Source organism: Varroa destructor, unplaced genomic scaffold, assembly GCF_002443255.2.
Source record: "Varroa destructor unplaced genomic scaffold, Vdes_3.0 BEIS01000003.1, whole genome shotgun sequence".
NCBI lineage: Eukaryota > Metazoa > Arthropoda > Arachnida > Mesostigmata > Varroidae > Varroa > Varroa destructor.
Genome location: NW_019211456.1, coordinates 19261889 through 19286323, shown reverse-complemented (window position 1 = coordinate 19286323; position 24435 = coordinate 19261889). Strand labels below are relative to the sequence as shown.

Here is a 24435-nt window from a genome sequence, read left to right as displayed (position 1 = left end):
TAGAGAGGGCCATTTACAAACAATATTTTGGAATTTTAAGATAAAAACTTTCTATATTCATGTAAATTGTGTAGGATTTCATATTTGAATTCATATTTTTTAGAGCAACAACTTCTTGGTTCACGAATCTCTGTACATTTTAATATGTAGCACTATCAATGCTTAAACTATAAGCGGAACCTATAGAAAGAATCAGAACCACGACGAGTATGCTATGTAATGAAGAAACCTAACATTAAGGGAGCACGTAAAAATCTATATCAGATAATGAAATCTCTAAAAGAACTATAAACTGAATGATTAGCTTTTTCCATCAGCGTCTGGAGAAGAGATAGAGAGAAGAGAGCCTCATACTAAGCTTTGAAAAATATAAATGACCTACGAAACAAATATAACTTACTAATCGTTTCCAATTTACCTCTAAAGATTGTAAATATGTATGGTATAGCAAATATATCTCGAGACAATCTTATTTTCTCTTGTATTTTACATTGCAAATACAGTTTAGAACAAATTCTGAAAAATTTCTGTTTGAAATTCGCGGGCTAGCTTTGATGTTACTAAACATAGACAAAGACCTTTGCGCTGTATGGCCAGCCGCAGTGGTGCTCGACACCTATTGAATCTGGTAAATTTTGAATTCAGCTGATTGTGGATTATGAGAAACATATGTACTAGGCTTGTGCGTATCGTATGAATGTAAAAGCATTCTTGGTAGCAATTTTTTCTCAGTGGTGACGTACGCGTTTAAAATGTCACTTTCGTCAGGAGCTATTGTACGCCTCTATCTTAAAAACTTTCTAACATATAGTGAAGTAGAATTTAACCCCAGATCGGGCCTGAACATGATTGTGGGACCCAACGGATCAGGTAAAAGCAGCCTTGTTTGCGGAATCTGTCTCGTTCTTGCTGGAAAACCGAACGTCCTTGGAAGGTTAGCCATTTACTTGAAGGTGTGGATAGTATCCACACAGTTTAACATGCTTCTGTTATGGAAAAGAAACTCAAGGTGCAGAATGTCAATCAAGACTTAGTTTTTACAGACGCTGCGAAATCTGCTTTAATTTTTATGTTTTAATTGAATTACAAAGCAACAAATTTTCCGCCAAACCTGCAACAACTTATCATACAACATAATGCAAACTCCCAATTTTTGTTCTGGTTTAATGTATTACAAACCAAACACAATATATCCAATAATCCAACGCTACACAAATACAAATTGTATGAAGTGTATAAATCTGGGTTACATATAAAAGGTAGATTGTATTAACGAGTTCTGTGTTTATTTGTTTGCAGAGCTCCTCATCTTAAAGAATTCATCAAGTTCGGCTGTAGCCATGCAGAACTGGAAATTGAACTCTTTCAACCTCAGGCTAATAAAATAATCAGAAGGACTATTCATGACAGAGGATCGGACTGGAAAATAAATGGAATTCCTTGTTCTCAAAATGAAGTCTGCAAAGAGGTGTCAAAGATGAACATTCAGGTATGGAATGTAAAAACACGCATAGGTATTATTTCTTTTTTCGCAAATCTCATAACGATCGAAATAGCACTCTTACGTATATTGACATTCGATTTTTTATTGGTTGAAGCCATATACAGGCTCACAGTAAGATACTTTTGACGCATACAGTTGAATAAAAAATGTTACTTTCAAGGACATATTTATTCCGTATCATTTTGTAGACTAACGTTTCTTTTCGCATCACTGCTAAGCTTGATTTAAAAACATTTTAAAATTTATCGTTTGTGAACAACTTGAATATATCTTTTTAGGTGGATAATTTATGTCAGTTTTTGCCTCAAGACAGAGTCGCTGATTTTGTGAAGATGACCCCACAAGAGCTGTTGGTTAATACCGAAAATGCCGTGGGCTCAGCAATGCTAATTGAAAACCATGAAAAGCTGAAATCTCTACAGGAAAGTCTTACCTCTCTGAAAAATAAAATCGAATCTACAAAAAACCATCGGGACAAGGAGGTCCAGCTGAATGAACATCTTGAGGCCGAGCTTAAGCAGTTTAAGGATTTTAAAGCGGTGAGTGGGCATTTAGGTGTTTCTGTCGTAACGTTGTAGCTAGGATAGCCTCTTATTTTATGGAAAGCACCGATACCAATAGTGTCTATTATGAATAATGGAAGGCATATCGTTTTGTTCTCTTTCATTAAAAGAAGCCCAGTATTAGCTGCCCATTTTTTATATCCATAAACGACAGAACGAAAATCCCGAACTGATGCGTGGCTAATTATTAATTAAAGTGTATTTGACGAATGGGCATTCTATCGTTTTAAATGGTTCTTAATGACATAAACTCAATTTAATCGCTTTTAGATTCTTCTATTCGCTTTGTTTTATTTACGAACCACTTTTTGAGTGCTCCTTCGGAACACCCGTTCCTCCCATGGATGGAAGTAGCATAACCTTTATGCGACTTCTCAAGTCAGTTAATCAATTAAGTCCGAAATAATTTCCTACACTATACAACTATAATCTATCATATTTATTTTCATCGCCATCAACACCGTAACACACTTAATAAACAAAGAAGAAATAACTCTCCTTAGAATAATGAAATCCTTCATTTCACTTATCTATGTTTATTTGATTTTGCCGTTTGTTTTTAAACCTGTATTAATCAGTATACCATAATATTTTGTTGTTATTTTGTTTTACCTGCTTGTCCTATGAATATGAACAAACTGTAGTTAAATTCAATTGACGAACGTGCAGGCTTCTAAGGCCCCGTGTACAAGATTACATAAGATCCCGTACGGTATATTTTCAATTTTGCACAGCAAGACTGTTACTGGGAGTAAATCTAAACTCACTAGTGCTAAGCCTTACTATAAGTATAGTCCCTTTAACGACCACTTAATTAAAATGTATTGCATATATACAGGCAAAAAAACAACTGGAGTTATACGAAGCAAAGCTAGCATGGCTTAACTACGTTGTGAAACGGGACAATTTCCTTGAGAAAAAGAAGATACTGAACCAAAAAGCTGACGTGGTAGAAAAGCAGCAGGAAGCTCACGCTCGCATCAAAGGAAAGGTCACCCGACTAGAGAACCAGATTAAAGAACTCGATCGGCAAAAAGCACAGTTGGAATTAGCTCTTCGGAGGGTGAAAGAAAAAACGGCTAAAACGCGTGAAGAGGTCCGCATTTCTTACTATAGTCTACTTTGTTATTATTAGATTTTTTTTTAATTCCTAGAGAGATTCAGAAGAAAGCAGACCCATGAAGTGCAACTTTATACAATAGAACGGGTGCTCGTCCGATATGTATTTCGCTTATACAGTTGTTTTTCGTGATTTTTATTTCATCCCTACACTTTCCAGATGGATAAATGCACGGAGCGGATGAATGAGATACAGCACACATTCAAAGAACAACTCGACTGTGAGAAGGAACGAATTGACAAAGAGAAAGTACAACGATCAACCGTTCAAGAGTTGCAGATAAAATATCATGAGGAACTGGACAAACTTCGCGAAGATCGGGTCGAGACTAAACTGCAAGAAGTCAAGCTCAGAATTAGCGGGTAAATAAAAATGTTTGTAATGATTTGATTATTCTACGAACGTAATTTTAGTTTCGGAATAATGTAAGTACCGTCTAAGTAGTTTTAGTATCTTCTAAATAATTCAAGAAAAGAATTCATTTGTCTTTCTAGTAAGCACCGTCTAAATACTCTTAGTACGTTCTAAAGCGGTTGTGAGACATTTTGGCAAGTAAAGCTTCGCTATTTTCAAGTCCATGGCACTGTTGCAGAATCAATCGCCTTTACTAAAAAGGCTAAAATGGCTGTGATAAATTTGTCAAGAATTCATAATAGACTCTAAAACCGATACATGCTCAATACCAGTGGGATAATTACATAGTGAACTCCCGTTTACACATACTCCGTTTTATTATGTCCACAGATTGAACAAGGAGTTAAATAAACTGAATGCTACAATGCAAGAAAGGCAGCAGCTGGTTCGCTCGATTGAGCAAGAAATACAGGAATACGAGGAGAGGCATCGGACTCTGGCTCTAAAAGCTGACCCCCGAATGGAGATGCTCGAAAAAATTAAACCCCAAGTATATAAAGCGTGCAGCTGGCTAGAGCAAAATAGGAATCTATTTCAAGTAATTTCCCTTGAAAAGCGCTTTTTAAATCTTTCTCGTTTTTCCAACTATGTAGTATAGCTTCTTAAAGGGATCGCCGTTCTTATTCAGTCTGTCTCATATTCAGGTGATTTTATATTCGGAATTTTAACCTGCTGATACTTAAAGGTTATTATTTTATCTTACTTTTTTCACCAGGCTGATGAGTCATCATATTACTACCGTAGCGTATCTGATACCATTACATCCCTAATCGGTTAAGCTCAAAAACTGTGTATACTATAAAGAATTGTACTTTAATAAGTATCTCTGTTTATTTACAGGAGCATATTCACAAACCTGTAGCGGCTGAATTGACGATTTCGAACGAGCGTCAAGCCCGGTACCTCGAAGTGATCCTAGGTTCGGACAGTCTTTTCAGTTTTGTTGCCGAAAACCCCGATGATATGGAGTTATTTGTGAAAGAGGCGAGGCGCAGAAACTGGAAGATCAATATTGGTACTGCACCTAGGGGAGGACGAATGAAATTTGCAAACCCTGTACCCAAAGAGCAGATCAAGGAATTCGGTGTTGAAGGTTATGTGTCCGATCTTTGCGAGTAAGTGTCACATACACAGGCTCTCTAATGTAATTTGGCTATATATATCAGATACATTTGTATCGGGCAATTAAAAAAAACGAGCCTGAAAACTGGGCTGTGTTACATTCGCATCCTAGCACAAAAACAGAAGTATAATTTGACTGTTTTTGAAGGGAAAATTTGCTGGTTTGATATTGATAAAGACCTCAGCGCAATTAGGGTGAGTGTATATATGCATGAGCAAAGTGAACACTTCAAAATGATTTCATGGCGTGTTGCCGGAGCCCTAAAGCCATCATTTGATTTTAGATTATCATCGTATATAATTAGTGGGATCACCTCCTTATGTATGCAAATAATATAGCTGAATTGAATAAGTCCTTTTCCTTTGATTCAATTACAGCATCATTGGTTAGCCGACCATGTGTTCATCTGAAATTATAATATTAAGCAAACTATTTCTCATGCACAGAAATTTGATAATTTATATGATTATATATCTCCGCTCATATTTTTTTCATAAGATTTATTTTGTGCTGGTCTTTTTTCGGTGGCAGGGCTTCCGATGCAGTATTTGCATTTTTATGCGGTCTTCATAATCTACACCGTGTTCCGTTTGGAGGCGACATCCTGGAGGATCATATCTACGGGCTTCTGAGTAAATATCAATTGAATCGTGCCATCGCAGGAAGCTCTTTGGTGAACCTCGTGAAGTCTGAGTACTCGACCGATTTAACTCGAATCTCAAAAAGTATTCCTAAAAACAAAGTTCTCATCGTGTTCTCGAATAGGTGTGTTCTGTTCAAGGGCTATAACGTTTTAAAACTGACGGCCCTTATAATGCGCAACATCGCGCATGGTGCAGTGTAGATTTTAATGTACGATGTGGTACCACGAATAGTCATTATGTTGATGCTGACCCATTGATATGCGTATCCTTCTAGTATTTGTTCCGCCATAAGTTTTGGTTATTGTGAATACCAAATTATGACATCTGTCTTTTATACATAGTTTGGTTCAAGTAATTATGCACCAATCATTTTATTTTCTGACATCGTTACGGTTTCACTTATTAGAGAGGAACTGCAACAGGTGACTGAGCGTTTAAAACAGCTGAAACAGCAGAAGGAACGATCAATTGGAGACTACAATAAGTTAAAAGAAGAAGTTGAGAATTTGAACAGAATCGCGCAGGGTGTTAAAGACGAGGAAAAAAAGTTACGTCAACGCATGGGGGCTAGCTTAAAGCTTAGAGACACGTTAAATGTAAAGAAGGCTCAACTTCAAAGACTCCAACAGGGTTAGTATGTTTTTCATAAAACAGATTGTTGGTTGGCACATATGACAGTGACAGACTCAGACATAATTCGCGCTTAAACTCAATATTAAGTTTGCAATTAAATAAAACGCCCCCGTAACTGGGAGCACCAGATATACCAAGCGTTTCGAATGTAAAATTCTTAGGTTTTTTTAGATGCTTGCAACTAGTACACATGTTGACTCCCGTAGTAATGTACTATTGATAATTCTAAACTTCGTTATCTATACGCTTGATAAGATCTTTTAAAACTGATTTTCATTCACAATGCTTTATTGTTTAGTTTTGAACGTTGGTTCCATATTGTGCTTTGGTTTATTTCTACTTTGTCGACTGAACGCCAACAACTAATAAACGGCACTTCTGGCATTTCAGAATGGTCAGTTAAATCTATAACAACAAACTGTGTTGGTGATAAATGCAATTTCGTCGTCGCATTAACCTGAGTGTGACAAGAACTTTCTTTTTTTTTTTTGTTTGTTACTTAGTTCCCGGGGATTTGGAAGCTAAAAAAAGACGAGTGGAAGCCTGTCTAAACAACGACTTGGCTTTATTTCGACGAAATACGAAGGAATTGGTAAAGGATGCGGAAGAGGCTTTTGAACAGCTGCAAAAGCTCGGGCTTGTTGTTTGCCAAATCGAGGAAACGCGACAACGAGCCGAAGTATTTAATGATGAGCTACTCTTGGTAAGCATTTTTAGAACAAAGGAAGCCCTTAGAAAATTTCAGCGCAAGTAGCAAAACACCTAACCATATTAAGGTATTTTGTTCTCTTGTAATGAGAATGCTCACAAATATTGAACTCAGATATGGAAAAACATGTTTTACCTCTATAATCATTTCATCGACAAAACCGCAGATATTAACGGATGGTTTTAAATTTTTGGTAGATTGCTTGCCAAAGACCGATGCTGAAGTTACTCCATGCAAAGCATGCGCAGCCGTGCTATTTTCTAAATCATGGATGATCGTCTAATTAATACGTCAGCGCTACTCCTTTTTACCTTAATGGGTCTCACGTACTTCTTTTATCTACAAACCTGAGCGTAACAACCAATACATGTACTCGCAGTACTCTTTTTATTTGTGAAAATGCTTCCATCTGTTTTAGGTGGAGCGAGCTCTGACAGCTGCCAAGGCCGCCTACGATCGCTTAGAAGAATCGACAAAGATTGCCAAACAGGAAGCTCTTCAAATACTAGAACAGGCTAAAAATCTAGTAAGCTTTAAGATTAAGACGAATAAGTGATTTTTCTTTAATCACACTTATTGTGTAGTATATATGCATGAACATGTTAGCCCCCTCTTTGCCCGTTGCTTTTGCTTTTTATGGCCGTCTCGTTGAATTAATGAGAATAGACTAATGCATTAGAGATATTATACCGAGTAAAAGTCGGCATTTGCAATGCTTTACAGGTTGGTTTAGATAACGTGTCTGGTCGTGCGGCCGTGCAACTTCCAGATAAAATTAGCGCACAATTTGAAGAGCTTTCAAATGAAATTCCGGAGATTGAAGGCTTTGTAGCAGAAGAAAGAGCGCGCTTATCGTTAATGATGCCCCATAATATGAACGTCGAGAAAGAGTACAACAGAAGGCAGCAGCTGATCAGTGAAGTCAACACTACACTCAATAGCCTTACAAGGTATTTTTTATATCTTACATTAATGTAAATGCAACAAGCGCTGCTGATCCTCTGTAAATAGATAAACCACAATCCTCTTAAAGCGTTAATCTATGATCTTGTCAAGAGTTAAAGATCTGACCTTTACATTCTGTAAAAAAATTTTGATTAATTATCAAAAACCCATATAAAAGTACAATACAGTTCATTCTTTGTTCTAGTAAACTGGACGAAATTAAAGTGGAAATAGCTACTAAAGATCAGGAGTGGTGTTCCGAGTTGGATGCACTTCTTGGAAAAATTAATGCAACGTTTTCGAGGTTTTTCACACTATTAGGGTGTGAAGGAAAAGTTACCCTATATGACGGTGAAGCAGTACATCAATATGACAGGTATCTGTAACAATATAATCATTATTTGGTTAGACATTGTTATATAACCATTCTCTGAAGGCGGATCTTTCAAGAAACGCTTATCCGAGAAAAAAGCTTAGTATACGATGTCCTGCAGCGTTTGCTTGCAAGCAGGAGAATTACGTTTATCTGAAACAATGTTTAAATTACAAATGCGGATCTGTCAGTATTATGCGCATCGGCAAACGACTGTTCGATAGCTCAAACCATATAATAAAAATAATAATAAAAATAACCGTTACCTTGTTCGTCGAATTCTGTCGTGCAATAACAGATACGGCATCAAGATTCTTGTGCGTTTCCGGGAGAATACCGATCTCTGTGAGCTAACACCAACTCATCAAAGTGGAGGAGAACGTTCAGTTGCTATAATTCTATATATGATGGCGCTCCAGGAACTCACCGTGGTGCCTTTCCGTGTCGTTGATGAAATCAACCAAGGTAAGAAAGCAACAAAGTCGATGCGTATAACACAGGCAAGCAACAACTTATCCTGTATTAGAGAATTTAACCTTTCTACTTATTATTATTTTAAATCTCATGAAGATTTAAAATAATAATAAGTTGACTAGTCTTCAATCTTTGTAATGATTATTGAGAATTAGTACTTCTCATTTTTTTGGTCACGTCTTATTTTTGTGCTTTTCAATACAAACAGGTATGGATAGTGTCAATGAGCGGCGTGTCTTTGAGTTTCTAGTAAAAACGGCCGAACTTAACGAAGCGCAGTACTTTCTCATCACGCCAAAGCTACTCACCGGTCTTCCCTACTCAGAAAAAATGTCTGTGCATTTTGTCTACCCCAACGTTGGATTCACACACCATCGATGGGGTCTGCAGAAGTTCATCGAGCGGCAGAAGCGACGTCGGACAAACTCAACAGCTATCCAAGAAAAAGACGACATGGAATTATAACCAAAGTGGCTTCACTAAACGTTGTGGTCAACGCTCCTGTAAATACTACTGTTGTAAATCATTTTCCTTCAATAGTGTAACTGGCGGTGAGTAAGGGGCTATACTGTAAATTAATGACAGCCTTGTTTACAACTTTTCTGTTGCGCGCGATACGGAAAACACTGTTCCTGTATAAGTAATTTACTGAGCTAGCTAATTTGATCAAAGTTATAGATTATTTTTTCATCGACAAGAGGTAGACGACGGTTAAAACCTGCAAAGATATCGCAGGAATATTTGTAATGATATCTACATATAAATATGTTTGTACCTATATCTGTCATTCAAGTAATGAATCGTGCTGCTAGTAACATGTACCCCCCCCCCCCCCCACCATACTTTACACCGTCTGGGCTTACCAGATATTCGATTTTGCATGTCCAATTATAATTGATGGCATGTTATTACTAGGTTTTTGTTTTCAGTAAATCAGTGTTCGACATATTCATGTAAGATATAAACAGAAAGAAACATCCTGTCTTTTGTAATAAAATATGATAAAATATTTATTGTAAAGATTTACTTCATCGAAGTGTGTTATAGGTAAATATTGACGGTAAAATTGAAAGAAATATGTTGTACATTTAAAAAAAAATATTGCTAAATATGCACTACTTTCAACAATCACGTTCTGCAATTTTTGTACAATTTCTTCACTGTAGAATTTCTATAGTTTCTGGCCGAAAAACTGTCACAGGTGATGTTTGCATTTTTTTCTTGCATCTAAATTAACACTACCAAGAAAAGTCTCCAGGGACCGAAACAGATAATAGATTGCATTATAATGCAATCGTCTAGCCATATGGCGGATGCTGCATAATAATGCAATAGCCGGGCTATAATCGGATTCATTAAAATCTTTTTTCATTTTCGGCAGCTGAACATGCGGCCTGGCATTAATATGTTGGAAGGTGACGCCCCTTCTGTAGACAAGTTCTGATTGATTTGTTTTAGTTGTTGTGTTGGTATTAATTGTTTACAGAAGATGTCCGAATTAATCGTTTGCCAGTGGACAAAAACTCTTAAGGCACGATTAGGATTCTTTTTCTAATCTCATCAAACGCATAGCATAATCTTCGTTGGCTAAGTGCATGCTTTGCTACTTCTCTCTATATTTCTGTTCACGGTCTTTTTTGCAGTTTTTTTGTTTATGTGATTTACTTCTTATCACCCGTGATCAATCACTTCAGAAACAGCTCGATCGTGTTGCGTTTCTTTGAGTCTCGCAGATAGGGTAAAAATAAGTTAATCTTTTTGCGTCAATTCGTGTGGCACCCAAATGTCCGAGGTTCTTTTTGTAACCATTTTTCCCCAGATGGTGTGAAACCAGTTAGTAGAGGATATTTAGCTCCTTGGCGAGATCAATAGTTTCATCAACATTTTTCGTAATTGATCGGCCACTACGAGGAATATCCTTTACATTAAAATTACAGCGCAAAGACGATAAATCCATTTTTGGGAAATAACGCATCTTGACTATGTACGGTACAAATGTATGTCTGGGCCTGCGTAGTATATGTGCTCTTCTCGTAATAAAACAACAGTAAAAAATTTGCTCTGTGTGACGATTTAAGTCATTTTCAGATTCGAATAGTAGTAGTAAAATGAACAGCAGTGCCAAATGTTAGCATTTAAATGACACTTAACGTGACCTGCCTTTCGTTAAACATGTTACTTCAAAAAACACCCTGGATGCTTTCTCGACCATTCAAAAGTTTCCTATAGCCCTTACCTCAGTTCTCACGTTTGCTATCTGTACACGGCATTGCCAATACAACAAATCTCTATGTGCTCGACGAAAGCTACTGAATAGTCACACTATTGTTTGAAATACCTGTTATGCACCATTGTGTACTGGCTCACATGCCTATAAATAGCATTTTTTATGTACTAGAAATAGAATTGTTAGGTATAATATGTAAGATGAGCTGCATTTCGTTCGTCCAGAATTGTCAGCACGACTCAGCCATTTGCCAAGTTGAAATTCTAAAGTTTAGGGCTACGTTATATTTAGCGTAGAGGATCCGCTATCTGTTTGATTCATTATATATATATATATATACTAGATATAGGAGAAACATGCATAGTCCCGTTGCTGGCAATAAGGTGCAATACTATTTTATTACATAAGATGAGTATTTTTCGGCGTTCTTTTTCTGAAATCTGCGCAAATATGGGCATGTAACTTTCGTTTTCAAGTTACTCTTTACTACGAAGTCGAACGCTTCGCGAGCAAGCAAACCAGCTACGCCTTTGCCTCGAAATGCGTCGGGTACTTCAGTATGCTTTAGATCTAGTACGTCCTGTGAAACTTTGTCGTACTGCAGAAAAGCCCTGTCATTACCTGTAATGAAAAGTGTCCTAGGTATATACAGTGCATACGAAGACTACTCTTAATACTACATTATTACTTAATGACTGATCCAAATGCTTAATTCACAAATCGATATTATAAAGTGTTGCTTTTAGCCTCATTATCTAATTAAAACTGAATGAAAACCTACCTATTTTCACATAAAACTCTCTTTTGGATTTGTCATGTGTGACCTCTAGGGCCTGCACTTGCGACGACATTGAGCGGGTTGTCACACGAGTGGACAATAGCTTACAAATCAGTCTTGACATCACCTTTCCCTTTGCGCCTGGAACCTGAAAAATTGAATAGACCGGTCAGATAAAAAAAAGCTTTAGATTGCACTAAAACGAAGTAAGGAAACAAAACGTTCGCTTAAACATCGACTAACATACAAACAGAAGTATACTCTTACTTTTCATCAATGGGGTATCATAAATAAGCGGCGCTAATCAAAGCATGATGATAACTTTCTACCTTCGTATGTAAAAAACATCACTATCTTGTACGAAGCAAATAGGTAATGAGAATCATTACACATTTTTTATATTAAAGATAGCGAAACGTATTGCAATACAAGCACTGGTATTGAGCGGACGCAGAATCACAGAGTTATATAACGTTGAGTCTTTTCACTGGTAACACTTCTCGCAGTACTTATCGCAGCAAGAGACAATGGGTTCCACAAATGGAAGCGTTCCAACTTCGTTTCTCTGCGCATTGAATGATAATTCGAACTCTGAATATCCGTAGCAGCGTAGCTTAGTTATTTAATATATAATATATATTTATTAATATAAAAATAATAATATATAATATAAATAATATATATAAGAATAAATCGTTTAGCTTTAACTTATTAATAAGCTAAAGCTAAACGATTTCGATTAAATAGAAGTAGACGTTCTACGTGACTGGTCACAGAAACGCTAGAGCTTTACGTCCCTGCATGATATCTAGTGATACCAACCACACGATTTACTGTAGTCACTTTTTTTAAATTATTTTTTAACGCTCGCTAGTTTTGAATTTACGCCTTTCTTTACCAGTTCTGCGATATTAAGTAGCTCGCTAAAGACAGCCTATCAAGTTAGCATTTCTTATTTAACCAATCTCTACCTGCTGATCAATGAGTCTAATATGGTGCACCTGTTAGCGACCAGGCAACTGTGAATTTTTCTCGGCTATGGCGACGCAACTATTGAAGTTTCCGAGGAATGTAGGAGTCGGTACTGCTATTGAAATGGGGAGGGGGTGTCAGTTTCGTATAACACCGAGCTAGGCGAACTGGCGCATTTCGAAGATATCGCGTCACGAGCATTCTGCTTTACTCCAGCAGTGTACATAGAGACTCCCTAATAATACCAAAGCGATTCCAGCAACTTCCATCCCAGTCTTGATCCTTATACAGATCAACACTCACCGCCCGTCTCTACCATAATAAGGCTTCCTCCTGACTCTGGCAGACGCGCGAATTCGTAATGATCGATTTGAATAGCTTACGCGTACACAATTTAGCTAATCGATTGCTTCATCAATTAAAGTTACATATCTCTGCCGTTTATACATTTTACATCAAGCCAATGGATAATCTATAACAAATTTGCGTTTGGCTTCTAAATTTCTGTGGGTCGAAGTGTTTCTTTTTTCACACACCATAATCCATTTTCGGCTCGATTCAAATGCCTATCTATTTAATAAGGTTTACTTCCGCGCAATAAAAAAGAAGTGATGGAACTGGTTAACTATGACACTTTTTGTAACCAGATCGCAACCCAATCTATGGTTCAGCTGCATTTGCCGAAGAGCAAAGCTAAGCAGTAATGTCGAAGGCAATGAATAGGCATAAAACAATCTATTACCGGCGTCTGAGTATAACGGTGACGTTCGGCCACTTACTTTTATAAAGGTTCCACCTGTCTTCGTTTACTTGCAGGGTTATCCTCTTGTTGCTGTTGTCTGCTCTGATATAAACATGCATTTCCGTCTGATTCAAATGGTTTCGATTTCGTTTTTTCTTTCTCCCTATCAAACGATTATGAGCTTTTCATCAAGCCATACTCTATATGGAAGCGATTAATCCTTCCGCTATCTGCTGCTATTTCCAGATGAAGTCTGTTTATAACTATCCGTCCAAAAGTGGTTTCCTTACTACAGCAGGATGCTGTGGAGTAATTCCACGTCAATGAGCGAGCGCTGCTGTGATGGCCATGTCTGGTTCTCTCTCGACTGCCGCTGTTTACCCTAACAGCATAGGCTCAATGGGTGATTAGAGAAGATTTGTGTGTCATCTGTCGGTCTGTGTCCTATTGTCGGCTGTATGCGCCCCTTCCCCGCGTCCTCCCGAAAGGAACCAACCAAATGCACCGAGCCCAATGCTGAGTCAGTAGTAAGCAACCTAGCCGTAGTCAGTGTAGTGTCGGCTTCGTTCAGAGAGTTCGTTGTATGAATTTGCTGTTATTATAACCGCTGCTGTTGTTATTCTCTCCTCACTGCGCGTTACGTTTGTTCCGTTTGTTGTTGTCATAATTGCTCCAGCTCAAAAACAGCTTTCGGCTGCCGAAAAACAGGGAAATTCAAAACGAAAGTGAGTAGATGTTGACAGGAAGATCTCAACGAGATGCTGCTAGTAAGGCTCCCGATATTGCGGCTGCTATCAGACAAAAGGAGGCTATTTTGACGACTTTCATCTCTGGTCCCGCTACTGGCGTTGGTGTAGCTGTTTATTTATTGATAACATAGTTCAACTAAAAGCTCCTATTTCTTTACGTCTGGAACAACAAAGTCGTATTGTTCGACGCGTAAGATACTGGCCCAAGCGCATAGTGTTTGGTACTCGTACGACTACCGACCCGAACCGGTGTCAGTACATCAGTGCGCCCTCGCACAGTGCTAGTGAGAAAAAGTAAATGAATAAACAAAGTCACATTGTTTGCGTCCTTTTGGTTAACGCGGGTTATTTGAGCATCGTCCGCACATTTCGGCCTTGCGCTATAATATTATTAGTCGAAACAACAGAGATGCTGTACAGCTGTCGGCCTGCAGGTCAACTCGGTAGTGAAGTGTCTGATCGTTTTGGCAGCTAATGAGATTTTGAAAGAGGCCGTTTATCCAACAGCAGATATCCAGGAGCAGAAATCGAACACGAGGAATATTGCATTATCAAATGAAGCACCCAAAGCGACGTGCCAGATCATATACCGAGTCGGTACGCCGTCGATGCAAAAGTAAACGATTTGGTTTTTCATAGCCGTCAATGGATGCTAAGCAGGAGACACAAACAAATGTACTAGTAGAAGATGATGCTACAATTTGTTTCAACCACCATCGTTTTTCATTAGTAAGTTCCGTCCGTGTGGTGTTGCTCAATCTATTCGTGATTAATCTGTCAAGTCATGATCGGTAGGATTTTATCTTCATAGATACACAGCGACTATGTGTGGATCATGAATAGGAAATGAACATTGATGAGTACACACGCTCTCAGTAACATCTAAAGGAAGATTTAAGAAGTAAGATCCTTTTAAGGCTAAATATGCCTACATAGGCAGTAGCGCGTCTGCGTGTAAAAGATCTCACACTAAACGAGGCAATTGTCCGCGCCACTCGAACCTCAAGTCGTTTCCAAATCTTGAACACTGCGCGAAGTTGCCGTATATAGGCGTGTGAGCGCCTTTGTAGCTCACCGTAGTGTTGAAATTATCTCAATGCTTTATGAGTCACTCAAAATTGGTATGGTAAGGACATGTTCACACGCGGGCAGCAATGAAAAAGCTTCTATACTCACTTGCTCGTCGTTAGGTAAAAAAAACGAATAGGCCCTAAGCCCCAGAAGGAGTGCGTCACTATCACAGGAAACAATTGCTCGCCTAACGAGAGCCTTTAATGTGCGCAGTGGTGCGCTCGCCTGCTAGAAGGACAAATGCCTGCGCGTGTTTAATTATTTTGTAGCTAACAGAAGCTGTTCAAGGAAAATAGTGAGACGGCGAACGTTTATGAAATCACAGTTGTACTGTATCAGCTAAAAACGCACCGAACAAATTTGTGAGCCGAAAGTTCTAGCAGTACGCGTTATGACGCTGGCATTCGTTTATGCAATGACTAAACGACTAATTTTATGGCTTTATATGAGTCAAATGAAGAAGAACTAGCGATTAACTGATTTATGACTTGACAAAAATATTCCTGCTGCGTAGTTTCAATACCATCCAGTTCAAAATTGCCTGATTTATCCTCAATTGAAAATCTATAGCTGTATAAAATTTCTGAGAATAATTTGTCTGATCAACGAAGCAGTTACACAAGATATCGATTCATGTTATATTTGCTTTGTCTAATGACAGCAGAAAATAAGGCATACCGTTACATTCAAATGTTTATTTCAATGTAACGGTAGGCGTTATAAAACGTAACATGCATGGCTCAAACAGTATAAATCTTAACGAGATCCTTGGTTTTGACACTACCTTTAGACCTAGGGACAAAGTTGTATTCGTATAACCTATACAGGGCTCTATTCGGCTGCAAGAGCCAAAACGACGAAGATTCCAGCTAAAAAATAATTGGTAATGGCGATTTTCTAGATTCCTACAATGCTACAATGCCACCAAAGACAATTTCAGGTGCACTGTAAAGACCAGTTACGCTTAAAAGCAGATTCAAAAAGGTGCGCTATTAAAGTGCATATTCCTTGCCGTTAGTCTCTATATTGTATATTTTGAAAGTTTTGATTAGCTAGTTTGATGGTTCAATGACGGTATATATCACTTATATATGGACACTGTGAATGTCGTGTATCAATGTTATTCTAAGATGCGCCATTTTGATTAGCATTATTTTAAATCTATTTGACTGGCATTCTGTAGTAACAAAACCATCTATTATGCATTTCCGTCTTTATTTTATGAATTAATTTAACATTACGACATGTAGAGTCGTACAAAACTATCAAATGGTTTCTATAGCTCGCGTATATGTATCGATCCGAATGAAACGATCAGCCTTATTAATTGAAAGTGACATATTAAGTGTAACTTAAATCATTAATTGCGTATATAATGTCCATATTAAATTTATTTGTGCTCGTAGCAATCGCTTTGTGCGTTTGCCATCCATTATCCGAGTCTGGTAGTGTTTACAATTTATTTGCTTTAAGCTGACTCGTTTGAATTAGCTTTAGCATGAGATTGTGATATTCTGCGCGATTGTGAATGTATCTTAACAATACAGAACGTTTAAATTAGTCGTTGTTTATGAAGATCTTTAGAAAATAATATTATTACGGTTTTTCATTAACCGCAAGTTGACACCTATACATATTTTTGTTCTTGTTTGAGTAACGGTGGCAGCACATTACCATATGTCGCTCAAGTCTTCGAGCGTTCATTTATTAAAAATACCATAGCCAGGTACGATTAAGATTTTCAGCTCTCCGCATTTACATACATACCTACATTCATTTTTACAAAATTTGTGCATATTTGTAGGCAGGTAAGCTGGCATAGCTGAATAAAGCCAGAAAGAGTATCCATCAAAATAAGATATCTAAAAAAATCATCAGTTTGCTTTGCTCCTAGCTTAGCTCGTGAATCTATTCACAAGTTCTAAAGCTAAACGGAAAAACATATTAAGTCTAGTTGGGGCCACCCTATGCCAAAGCTTCGCGTTTGGTAAAGTCAAGTGGCACATGAGATAACAAAGATACGCGTGTAGACTCTGAAAAGCAGAAATCTTTAGCATAAATATATAGGAGCAAAGCTGATAGGTTTGGTGTCTTAAGCGACATCTCCCATCAGGTAATTAATCTGGCAACGTTACGTGTAATTTTAGTCCTTGTACTGAGAGAGGTATTATCCTTTAAGTGGCTGAATGATTATACTTGTCTTTAACTCTAGCTAGCTTTAAGTTAGCGCAGCTCTCTTAGTAACGCGGTTTGTGTTGACAATGTTATGCAACCCGATTAAGAAGCATACATGGGTTACTATAGGTATTGCTGTATCCGTTGCAATGAATCGTGGTCAGAGTGACCTCTTGTGGTCTGAGTGGACACTGGTGAAACCGTTTGCTTGGAAACTGCCCTCTGCTTACGCGGGGGCGCGTCATTCGGCAGCATCGAATTTGTTTGTTACAGCTGCAACTAAAAGTGGACTGTTCTACGACCGGTGGGAGCTGCTGTTGGTGTTCCCAGCCCAATGTTGCACTGATCGAAAGCTATATACCGTTACTAAGCCGAGTTCAAATGCAAAACTTAATTGCTAAATGGGGTCAATCGATAAATCTGCCATTCTGTGCCGAACGGTGCAAATTCGCTTACCGTACTTGGGTAGGTGTCGACTTGAATAACATATATCACATTGGTTTATTGGTAACCAAAAAAATAACTTTGTCTAATGGCCAACAAAAGAAGCACAGCAAAGCTTTTTCAGGTAGTTTTTGTTCAAAACGCGTAAATTACTGAGCATTTTTTTACTCGCATTAACGGTCATACCTTTGGCTGAAAGTAGCCAGGGGATAGTAGCTTCGAGATCCACTAATGAGACATGAATACTAACGCAACTTGTGTGATTAAAGAAAGTTATTCGCTATTTTCTTATTGCGGTATCTTTATTTACCAAATCGTTGTCGATACTAGAAATGCTCCATTCTCTTCTTAACTTATTAGCAAAGATAAATCTCAAGAGGTAATTACATTTTGATCTAATTATTCGGCAGCCATTTTTGTAACCATCCGACTTAGAAAACTTACGCCGCCGTAACAAACTACGTAGTGCTGTTTTTTGGATCGAGTAGAAGTAACGCTTCGATTCATTTCTTTTGGATTTTCCGAATCTACAGGTTTTATAGCGTATGTGCTAGACAAATAATTTGTTCGATCGAATAAAATCGACCAAACGACCATCCAAAAAATGCTTGAAAATTAAAGATTTCTTTGCTAGTGAAAACGCTGCGAACTGTGCACCTTGTAATTTCTGTACCTGTTCATTGTGTCTCACGCATATTTTATCGGTGTGTTTTATTTGTAAATAATTGACCTTGTTCTGCATTCGCTTTTTGTCTCATTGTTGACTTTCAGCTTCATCACCGGCTACTAACGTTTTGTAGTTCACGCCTTGCGTTCAACCGCCTTCCAGCGCCAAGATGAGCGGCGTCAATATGGCGGCCTCCCCAATGGAGTCGAGCCATTCGCCGAGTGCGGACTCAGTTCAATGTGGGCCCCGATGCCGAAGGCAGCAGCGTCTCAATGCTTTTGATGAGATTAACGAACGTCAAGTTGACGACGTGTGCTTGACTTCTTTCTACAGGCCACATACAATTTCTTTACTTGTAGGGTTCATTGTTTTTTTAATCTATTTCGCCTTCACTCGAGATGACCACCGACTTGAAGACAACATCAAGGATGGGCTGTTTTGCGTATTGTTCTTTTTCATGATAATTTCTGTGCTAGCGTTTCCAAATGGCCCGTTTACTCGACCCCACCCTGCCCTGTGGCGCATGGTATTTGGAATGTCTGTTTTATATCTAATGTTTCTAATAATTGCGCTTTTTCAAAGCTTCGAGACACTGCGGGAGATACAGTACTCGTTCTATCCGGAGCTACGTGATTTTCACATTGACTCGGAGAAAGAGTACGGTGTCGACTGTTGGAATATTACTTGGGAAAAAATCTGGTCACACTGTGACGTGTTTGCAGTTGGCCACTTCGTCGGTTGGACCATGAAAGCCGTCCTGATTAGGCATTATGGCATCTGCTGGACAATTTCAGTTACGTGGGAAATCACCGAGATGGCATTTGCTCATCTTTTGCCGAATTTTGTCGAATGCTGGTGGGATGCATTTATTCTCGATGTGCTTATTTGCAACGGGCTTGGCATCTGGTTTGGTATGCAGATCTGCCGTTTTCTCGAGATGCGCACTTACAAATGGGAGTGTATCAAGGATATTGACTCAATTTCGGGTAAGTTACGTCGGGCCGTACTTCAATTCACGCCCCAGTCAATGACCAAAGTTAGCTGGCTGGATCCTGCATCAGGCTACGTAAGGATACTGGCTGTTACTGAACTAGTCATCTTTTGGCAGATCACTGAACTAAACACGTTTTTCTTGAAGCACATTTTTGAGGTGCCACCAGACCACCCGTTGTCGCTGATCAGACTTGCGCTGGTTTCAATTATTGTGGCGCCAGCAGTTCGCCAATTCTACAGTTATGTGACAAATACCAGAGTAAAGCGTGTCGGCACCCAGTGCTGGGTGTTCGGAGCGATCATGATGACAGAGGCCCTCGTCTGCATCAAGTTCGGTTTACAGCTTTTTAAGTTAACGCAAGTTCGAAATATTATCATCTGGTTGATAATCCAATTTGGCCTATCTTGCGTCTGTGTTTATATGTGTGTCTGGTGGCAGACTAGATGTCAGAAGATGCAATTACTCCGAAGAGCGAACGAACGTCAGCCAGGCAACGACGGCGATAGGTCGGAACAGATGGACCTTCTGACCGTCAGCGATGACGAGGAAAGTAGGAAGAACGTGTAACGCGGTCTGAGCAAGCTTCGTGCTTTATATAGACAGGACGGAAAGTAACTAACAAAATACGAATAAAAGATTACGTAAACTGCTTATATCAATTACGCGGGTGACGAAAGCAGCTCAACTTTACATCAAAAATAGGAGTCCGTGCACTTTCAGTGAAGTTGCGATGGTGCCTTCACCGTGGAAGATACCTTCAAGGACTCACCGGCGTAACCATATGCATCTTTCGATCACAGGACATTTTGACAGGTGAAATGTTGAATGTAACAGCAACATCATTAATGACGTCAGCTCTGCACCAATGTATGAAAATATTATGTGACGATATGAAGGGATATCATCGATATGACAAAAGACATTTAACGATTTCACCGGGGAGCAATCGTACGGGACTGCCGTACTAAGCACTTTTAAATCTTAGTTACGAAAAATATATGTTTGCTTTTAAAAGGCAAGTTTGTGAGGGGTACTGTAATAAAAGCGTAAAGCATTTCCTGGCTTACGCTGCCTCATGACGCGATGCAACTAGATACGGTGAAACATTAACTGGTACGTATAGTCTACGAACAATTGTATAGTATTATGGTCTGTGCATGTATTCTGAGAGCGATATCGTATTGATATTATAGGAGAGCATTGACCTTAATCTTGTGAATGGTGGCTCTGCAATAATGAATACGAAAGATAAGGTGGATTGAGGCTCAATACAAGAGTGCCAACTTTGCGGCCAGCATAAGGTCACTAAATCCAGTAATCTAATATTAAAAAAAAAAATATAAACCCACTCAATACAAGTACGACTATATTTGGGTGATATCAACGGAAAAGCTAAGTCGTTTAGCCATAGAAACATGGCCATAATGTTGCCGAGATATCAAGGCTCACTACGCGGCAGAGACAACTAGATATAAGATTAGTGGTAACGTATCAGCTTATATTCATATACACGCATAACGCTAAGGTAATAAGGTAAGGTAGAAATAGCGCTTCGGATGAGTTCTAAATAGTTGTAGTAGTATATTGTATAGACATGTATAAAAAAGACCCTCGGTTTACACTTGACCTGATCTAGCTTAGTAGGAAGTCCATACTTTAATAGCAAACGAAGAAATAGGTTTATGAATGAGAATGAAGAACAATAACAGCGAATGTACCATAAAATTTATTATGTGATACTGCGTTGTCCGCCGAGGAAACACAGAACAAACCCTTAAATTTACGCAGAAATCGGATATAACATTTACATGTATCCTTCGATGCATACTTGGTATGAAGTCACTATTGTACTATAACAAGTATACTGTACGTGAACTAACTGATTGGGAAGTATAGGACCATTAATAGAATGAACGGAGCAAAGACAAGAAATCATCATTTATTAGCTAAATACAATTGCAACAGGTGTTATATTAGTATAAAGTGTAATGTATGGATGCGCTGATTCAGGTACATGTTCGCTTGCGTACGTTATGCGCCATTAATGCGCATGGCCTATATGTCGCCTTAAAGCCAAAGACTTTGTTTTATTGAAGAAACTATAAAACAAGGATTTATGTAGTGTTGTTCTAGAAATACATAAATTATTAATAGTAATACTACTAATAGTCGACATAAACAAAGATCGATTAGAACACAATTAGAATTGCACATGTTCGAATTAGCCTCGGAGAAGCCGATCGAGGGACTGAACTACTACGGCTACTAAACATTTTTCCGACTTTAGATAAATGCAACAAAATGTTTGAACTAAAAGAATGGTTGATAAGGTCTGTGGGTATACTGATCACTTCTGCTAATGCAGTTAGACCTAAATCGGCCCACTGAATACCAGCTGAAGTACCATGAAGTACTTGAAAACAGTAAGTTCCCTATGGAACCACTAGTACTTCTATAAATTATATAGGTTCACTCACAGTGTGTAATCGACTTACGCTCGATGATGTTTATGGTCGTTGAAATTGTGTTCGCTATGTAAGAACCATTGATTATTATTGTTTTCGAAGTGAAAGCGAAACAATGGCTTTAATTCAAGAGATGTGTGATAAACTTATAGCATCTCTGTTATAAAACTATGTCACGCCAGATGGTAGGAGAGGAGAAATAAAAGAACTTAAATCGTGACCGTTTTACGAATGTAATAAGCGGACAAGTAATAAATTAGGGGGCCTGGTCCCGACAGTTAATCTACCACAGTGATGGTAAGACGTCGAAGACGCCTTTCGTTGTCGTCACGTGACGGAATATTTTCGAGGAAGTATACGTCCCTTGATTCATATCCACCCTTGGGACCGTGTCAACTGGGTACAAAGATATTTCCCATGTACATATATATATATATATATATATATATATATATAACATGACTTGCAACCTTTTTTGTATTGTAATGAATGAAAACTCTGAATTTCAATATGAGCAGTACATAGAATGCAGAAAGGAACAAGAAGTGGAATATAGGGCCGTCCTGATGACGTTTCATCATAGTTTTGCGTAATCGAAGAGTTATGTGCGAGTATTCTGACTGAATAGGTTTGGGCGGCGACAGTGGTTCTTATTGGGCTCTTCATGATGTCGCCATTGCTGAGTGGGGGCATAATGCCATTTGTGTCTTCGTTTCTGGGAAACAGTGTTAAATGAAAAACCCCAATTGTCTATATAAAATTATAGGTGCATTATATATATATATATATATATATATATATATATATATTACAAGAATAGATGTAAGGTGTGGGAAAAAATGAATGGTGTTTTTGCAGTCTGTCCGCAAAATGCTGTGCATGCATACATTTCGTTAAGATATACTTCAATACGTAACTTAAAGCAGAATCATGAAATAACGGTATTTTGTTATATAATATATCGTGCCAGGGAACGACACATGGAATTCTGCTACTCTTAGGTTAATAACAATGTATTTATCTTTCAATTATCTGTTACCATATCGTATTACTAAAACACTCTTACCATGCCTTGTTTTAGTCACTTAGTGCTAGGAGATGGTCATTGTAGGTTTACCTATTTAATTATCATTTTACAATTATCATAAGTACGTACGCAAATACATTCAAGAAGAAGTTAATAGAAGTGCGCTTCTCGGCAAAAGGAAACGCAAGGAAATCGAGAACTATTTTCTGTATTTATGTGCATTTGTGTGGGCGTGCAAATAAATGCGCTTTTGTGTTTGTTTACCGGTGTGCGTGTGCCTGTGGGTAATCGGTCGTACTCCACCTTTGTTAGTTTTTCAATAACAATGATCGTGGTGACAGTAACGATGTTAAAATGATACATGAAGAGAGTATGAAACGATGACGATTTCTGTACAATAATAAACAATTAAATATAACACTGAAACTATGGATATGGTTCGCCGACACCGAATCAGTAAGAACAACGAAAGTATTTGTGTTTTTATTTTTCTGTTGATTCTTAGTATACTGAATACCGGCCTGATGATAGCTATGGTACACCGTTGATAGTTTTGTGGACGATTAATATCGAAAAGCGGGCAGTAGAAAAAACTTGGTCAAGTGGAACGGCTCTTTGAGAGAGTATTTTATTGGGGCCATGTAGTCTCAGCGTTTGTTTTTGTTTTTTAAGTATAATATACAGTTTGCAGTAATTATAAATACATAAATGACGCCGAAACAAGGCGGCGTAGCCCGTCAATGTGACTGTGCATTCCGCCTATTGACTGTGCTAACTACTAGAAGGCCGACATTTAGCGATACAAAGCAATCCTTTACACCTGCACAATTAAGATAAGTACGTTTATATGTATGGATATATGGCGTTTACATATATATATATATATATATATGTAAGCGCCATATATCCTTAATGCAAACATTCTTGTATATATAATTTCTAGTCATCTTTTCGATTAAACGCTTCGTATCCATAAAAAGTATAATTAGGTAAGTCGGGAGCTCGATTAGCGAAATGTTCTACATCACTGTGTAAGGAGGTACCTAGCGAGCTCGTATTTCAGTTCTGCGTCACTTTCTTTTCAGCTGGCGAATTAAATAAATTAAGTGCAGATTAAAAAAGTAAACAAGCTTAAAGTAAATAAGAACTTTTTGCGTATCAGTTATTATTTGATCAATCGAGATATTTGATTGGACCTATGGTTTCTGTCTTGATTTTTATTTGCTTGCGAAATTAGCGGAGTAATCCGACAGGAATAAGATTATTCGGATTAGCCAATATCTATATCATGTAAACACCACGAGGTCTTGCCGGCGGTCGCGTCGAGCTTAGTCATTGCTATTCTACTAACCAAAAAAATATAAAAATTTTATAAAGTGAATGCGCTTGTGCTCCGTGTTGCGCATACGAGACGTTTTTTTCCTACATCCGGAACACTTTTCTTTCCATTTTTCTTGTCGAAGTGCGGTTGAGAAAAGAACGGTTAACTTTTTCATACAGCTATATTTTTATAGTAAACAATTTCTCGTTCGCTCTGAAAAATTTATATTTACGAATCACGGGGGTGAACTTCTCCGAAAAGAGCTAAGACAGCGTCGGTGAAAGGCTAAATACGACACTTG

General features: G+C 38.2%; 3 protein-coding genes across 17 annotated transcripts; 2 read left to right on the top strand and 1 right to left on the bottom strand.

Moving 5' to 3' along the window:
• The first annotated feature begins 543 nt into the window (after positions 1 to 543).
• On the top strand, positions 544 to 9515 carry SMC5 (structural maintenance of chromosomes 5). 7 transcript variants are annotated; one of them, XM_086983239.1, is made up of 15 exons: positions 544 to 628; positions 1300 to 1489; positions 1783 to 2043; positions 2906 to 3163; positions 3347 to 3549; positions 3932 to 4139; positions 4442 to 4716; positions 5256 to 5489; positions 5775 to 5998; positions 6505 to 6704; positions 7129 to 7236; positions 7434 to 7660; positions 7861 to 8031; positions 8327 to 8493; positions 8711 to 9515. In XM_086983239.1, exons 2-15 carry the CDS (start codon positions 1478 to 1480, stop codon positions 8965 to 8967), a joined length of 2805 nt encoding a protein of 934 aa, XP_086839365.1. In that variant the 5' UTR covers positions 544 to 628; positions 1300 to 1477; the 3' UTR covers positions 8968 to 9515. The 7 variants fall into 7 exon arrangements, with proteins under 7 accessions (XP_086839365.1, XP_022652249.1, XP_086839363.1 ...); XM_022796514.2 differs by lacking the exon at positions 544 to 628 and adding an exon at positions 635 to 934 and having other exon boundaries at positions 3932 to 4091; XM_086983237.1 differs by lacking the exon at positions 544 to 628 and adding an exon at positions 635 to 934 and having other exon boundaries at positions 8753 to 9515.
• Positions 9516 to 11093: 1578 nt separating this feature from the next.
• Positions 11094 to 15286, bottom strand: LOC147756636 (protein NATD1). Of its 4 annotated transcripts, none has more exons than XM_086983245.1 (3): positions 15147 to 15286; positions 11511 to 11655; positions 11094 to 11350 (listed from the first exon to the last, which is right to left on the bottom strand). In XM_086983245.1, exons 2-3 carry the CDS (start codon positions 11629 to 11631, stop codon positions 11121 to 11123), a joined length of 351 nt encoding a protein of 116 aa, XP_086839371.1. In that variant the 5' UTR covers positions 11632 to 11655; positions 15147 to 15286; the 3' UTR covers positions 11094 to 11120. The 4 variants fall into 4 exon arrangements, with proteins under 4 accessions (XP_086839371.1, XP_086839370.1, XP_086839372.1 ...); XM_086983244.1 differs by lacking the exon at positions 15147 to 15286 and adding an exon at positions 13259 to 13398; XM_086983246.1 differs by lacking the exon at positions 15147 to 15286 and adding an exon at positions 13222 to 13254.
• Pss (phosphatidylserine synthase 1 homolog l(3)77CDf) lies at positions 13602 to 23284 on the top strand. Of its 6 annotated transcripts, XM_086983243.1 has the most exons (3): positions 14559 to 14699; positions 18432 to 19313; positions 19760 to 19899. In XM_086983243.1, the coding sequence occupies exons 2-3, from the start codon at positions 18497 to 18499 to the stop codon at positions 19762 to 19764; spliced, it is 822 nt and encodes a 273-aa protein (XP_086839369.1). In that variant the 5' UTR covers positions 14559 to 14699; positions 18432 to 18496; the 3' UTR covers positions 19765 to 19899. The 6 variants fall into 6 exon arrangements, with proteins under 6 accessions (XP_022652254.1, XP_022652253.1, XP_086839369.1 ...); XM_022796519.2 differs by lacking the exon at positions 14559 to 14699 and adding an exon at positions 13602 to 13741 and having other exon boundaries at positions 18432 to 23284; XM_022796518.2 differs by lacking the exon at positions 14559 to 14699 and adding an exon at positions 13806 to 13946 and having other exon boundaries at positions 18432 to 23284.
• The last annotated feature ends 1151 nt before the right edge of the window (positions 23285 to 24435 follow it).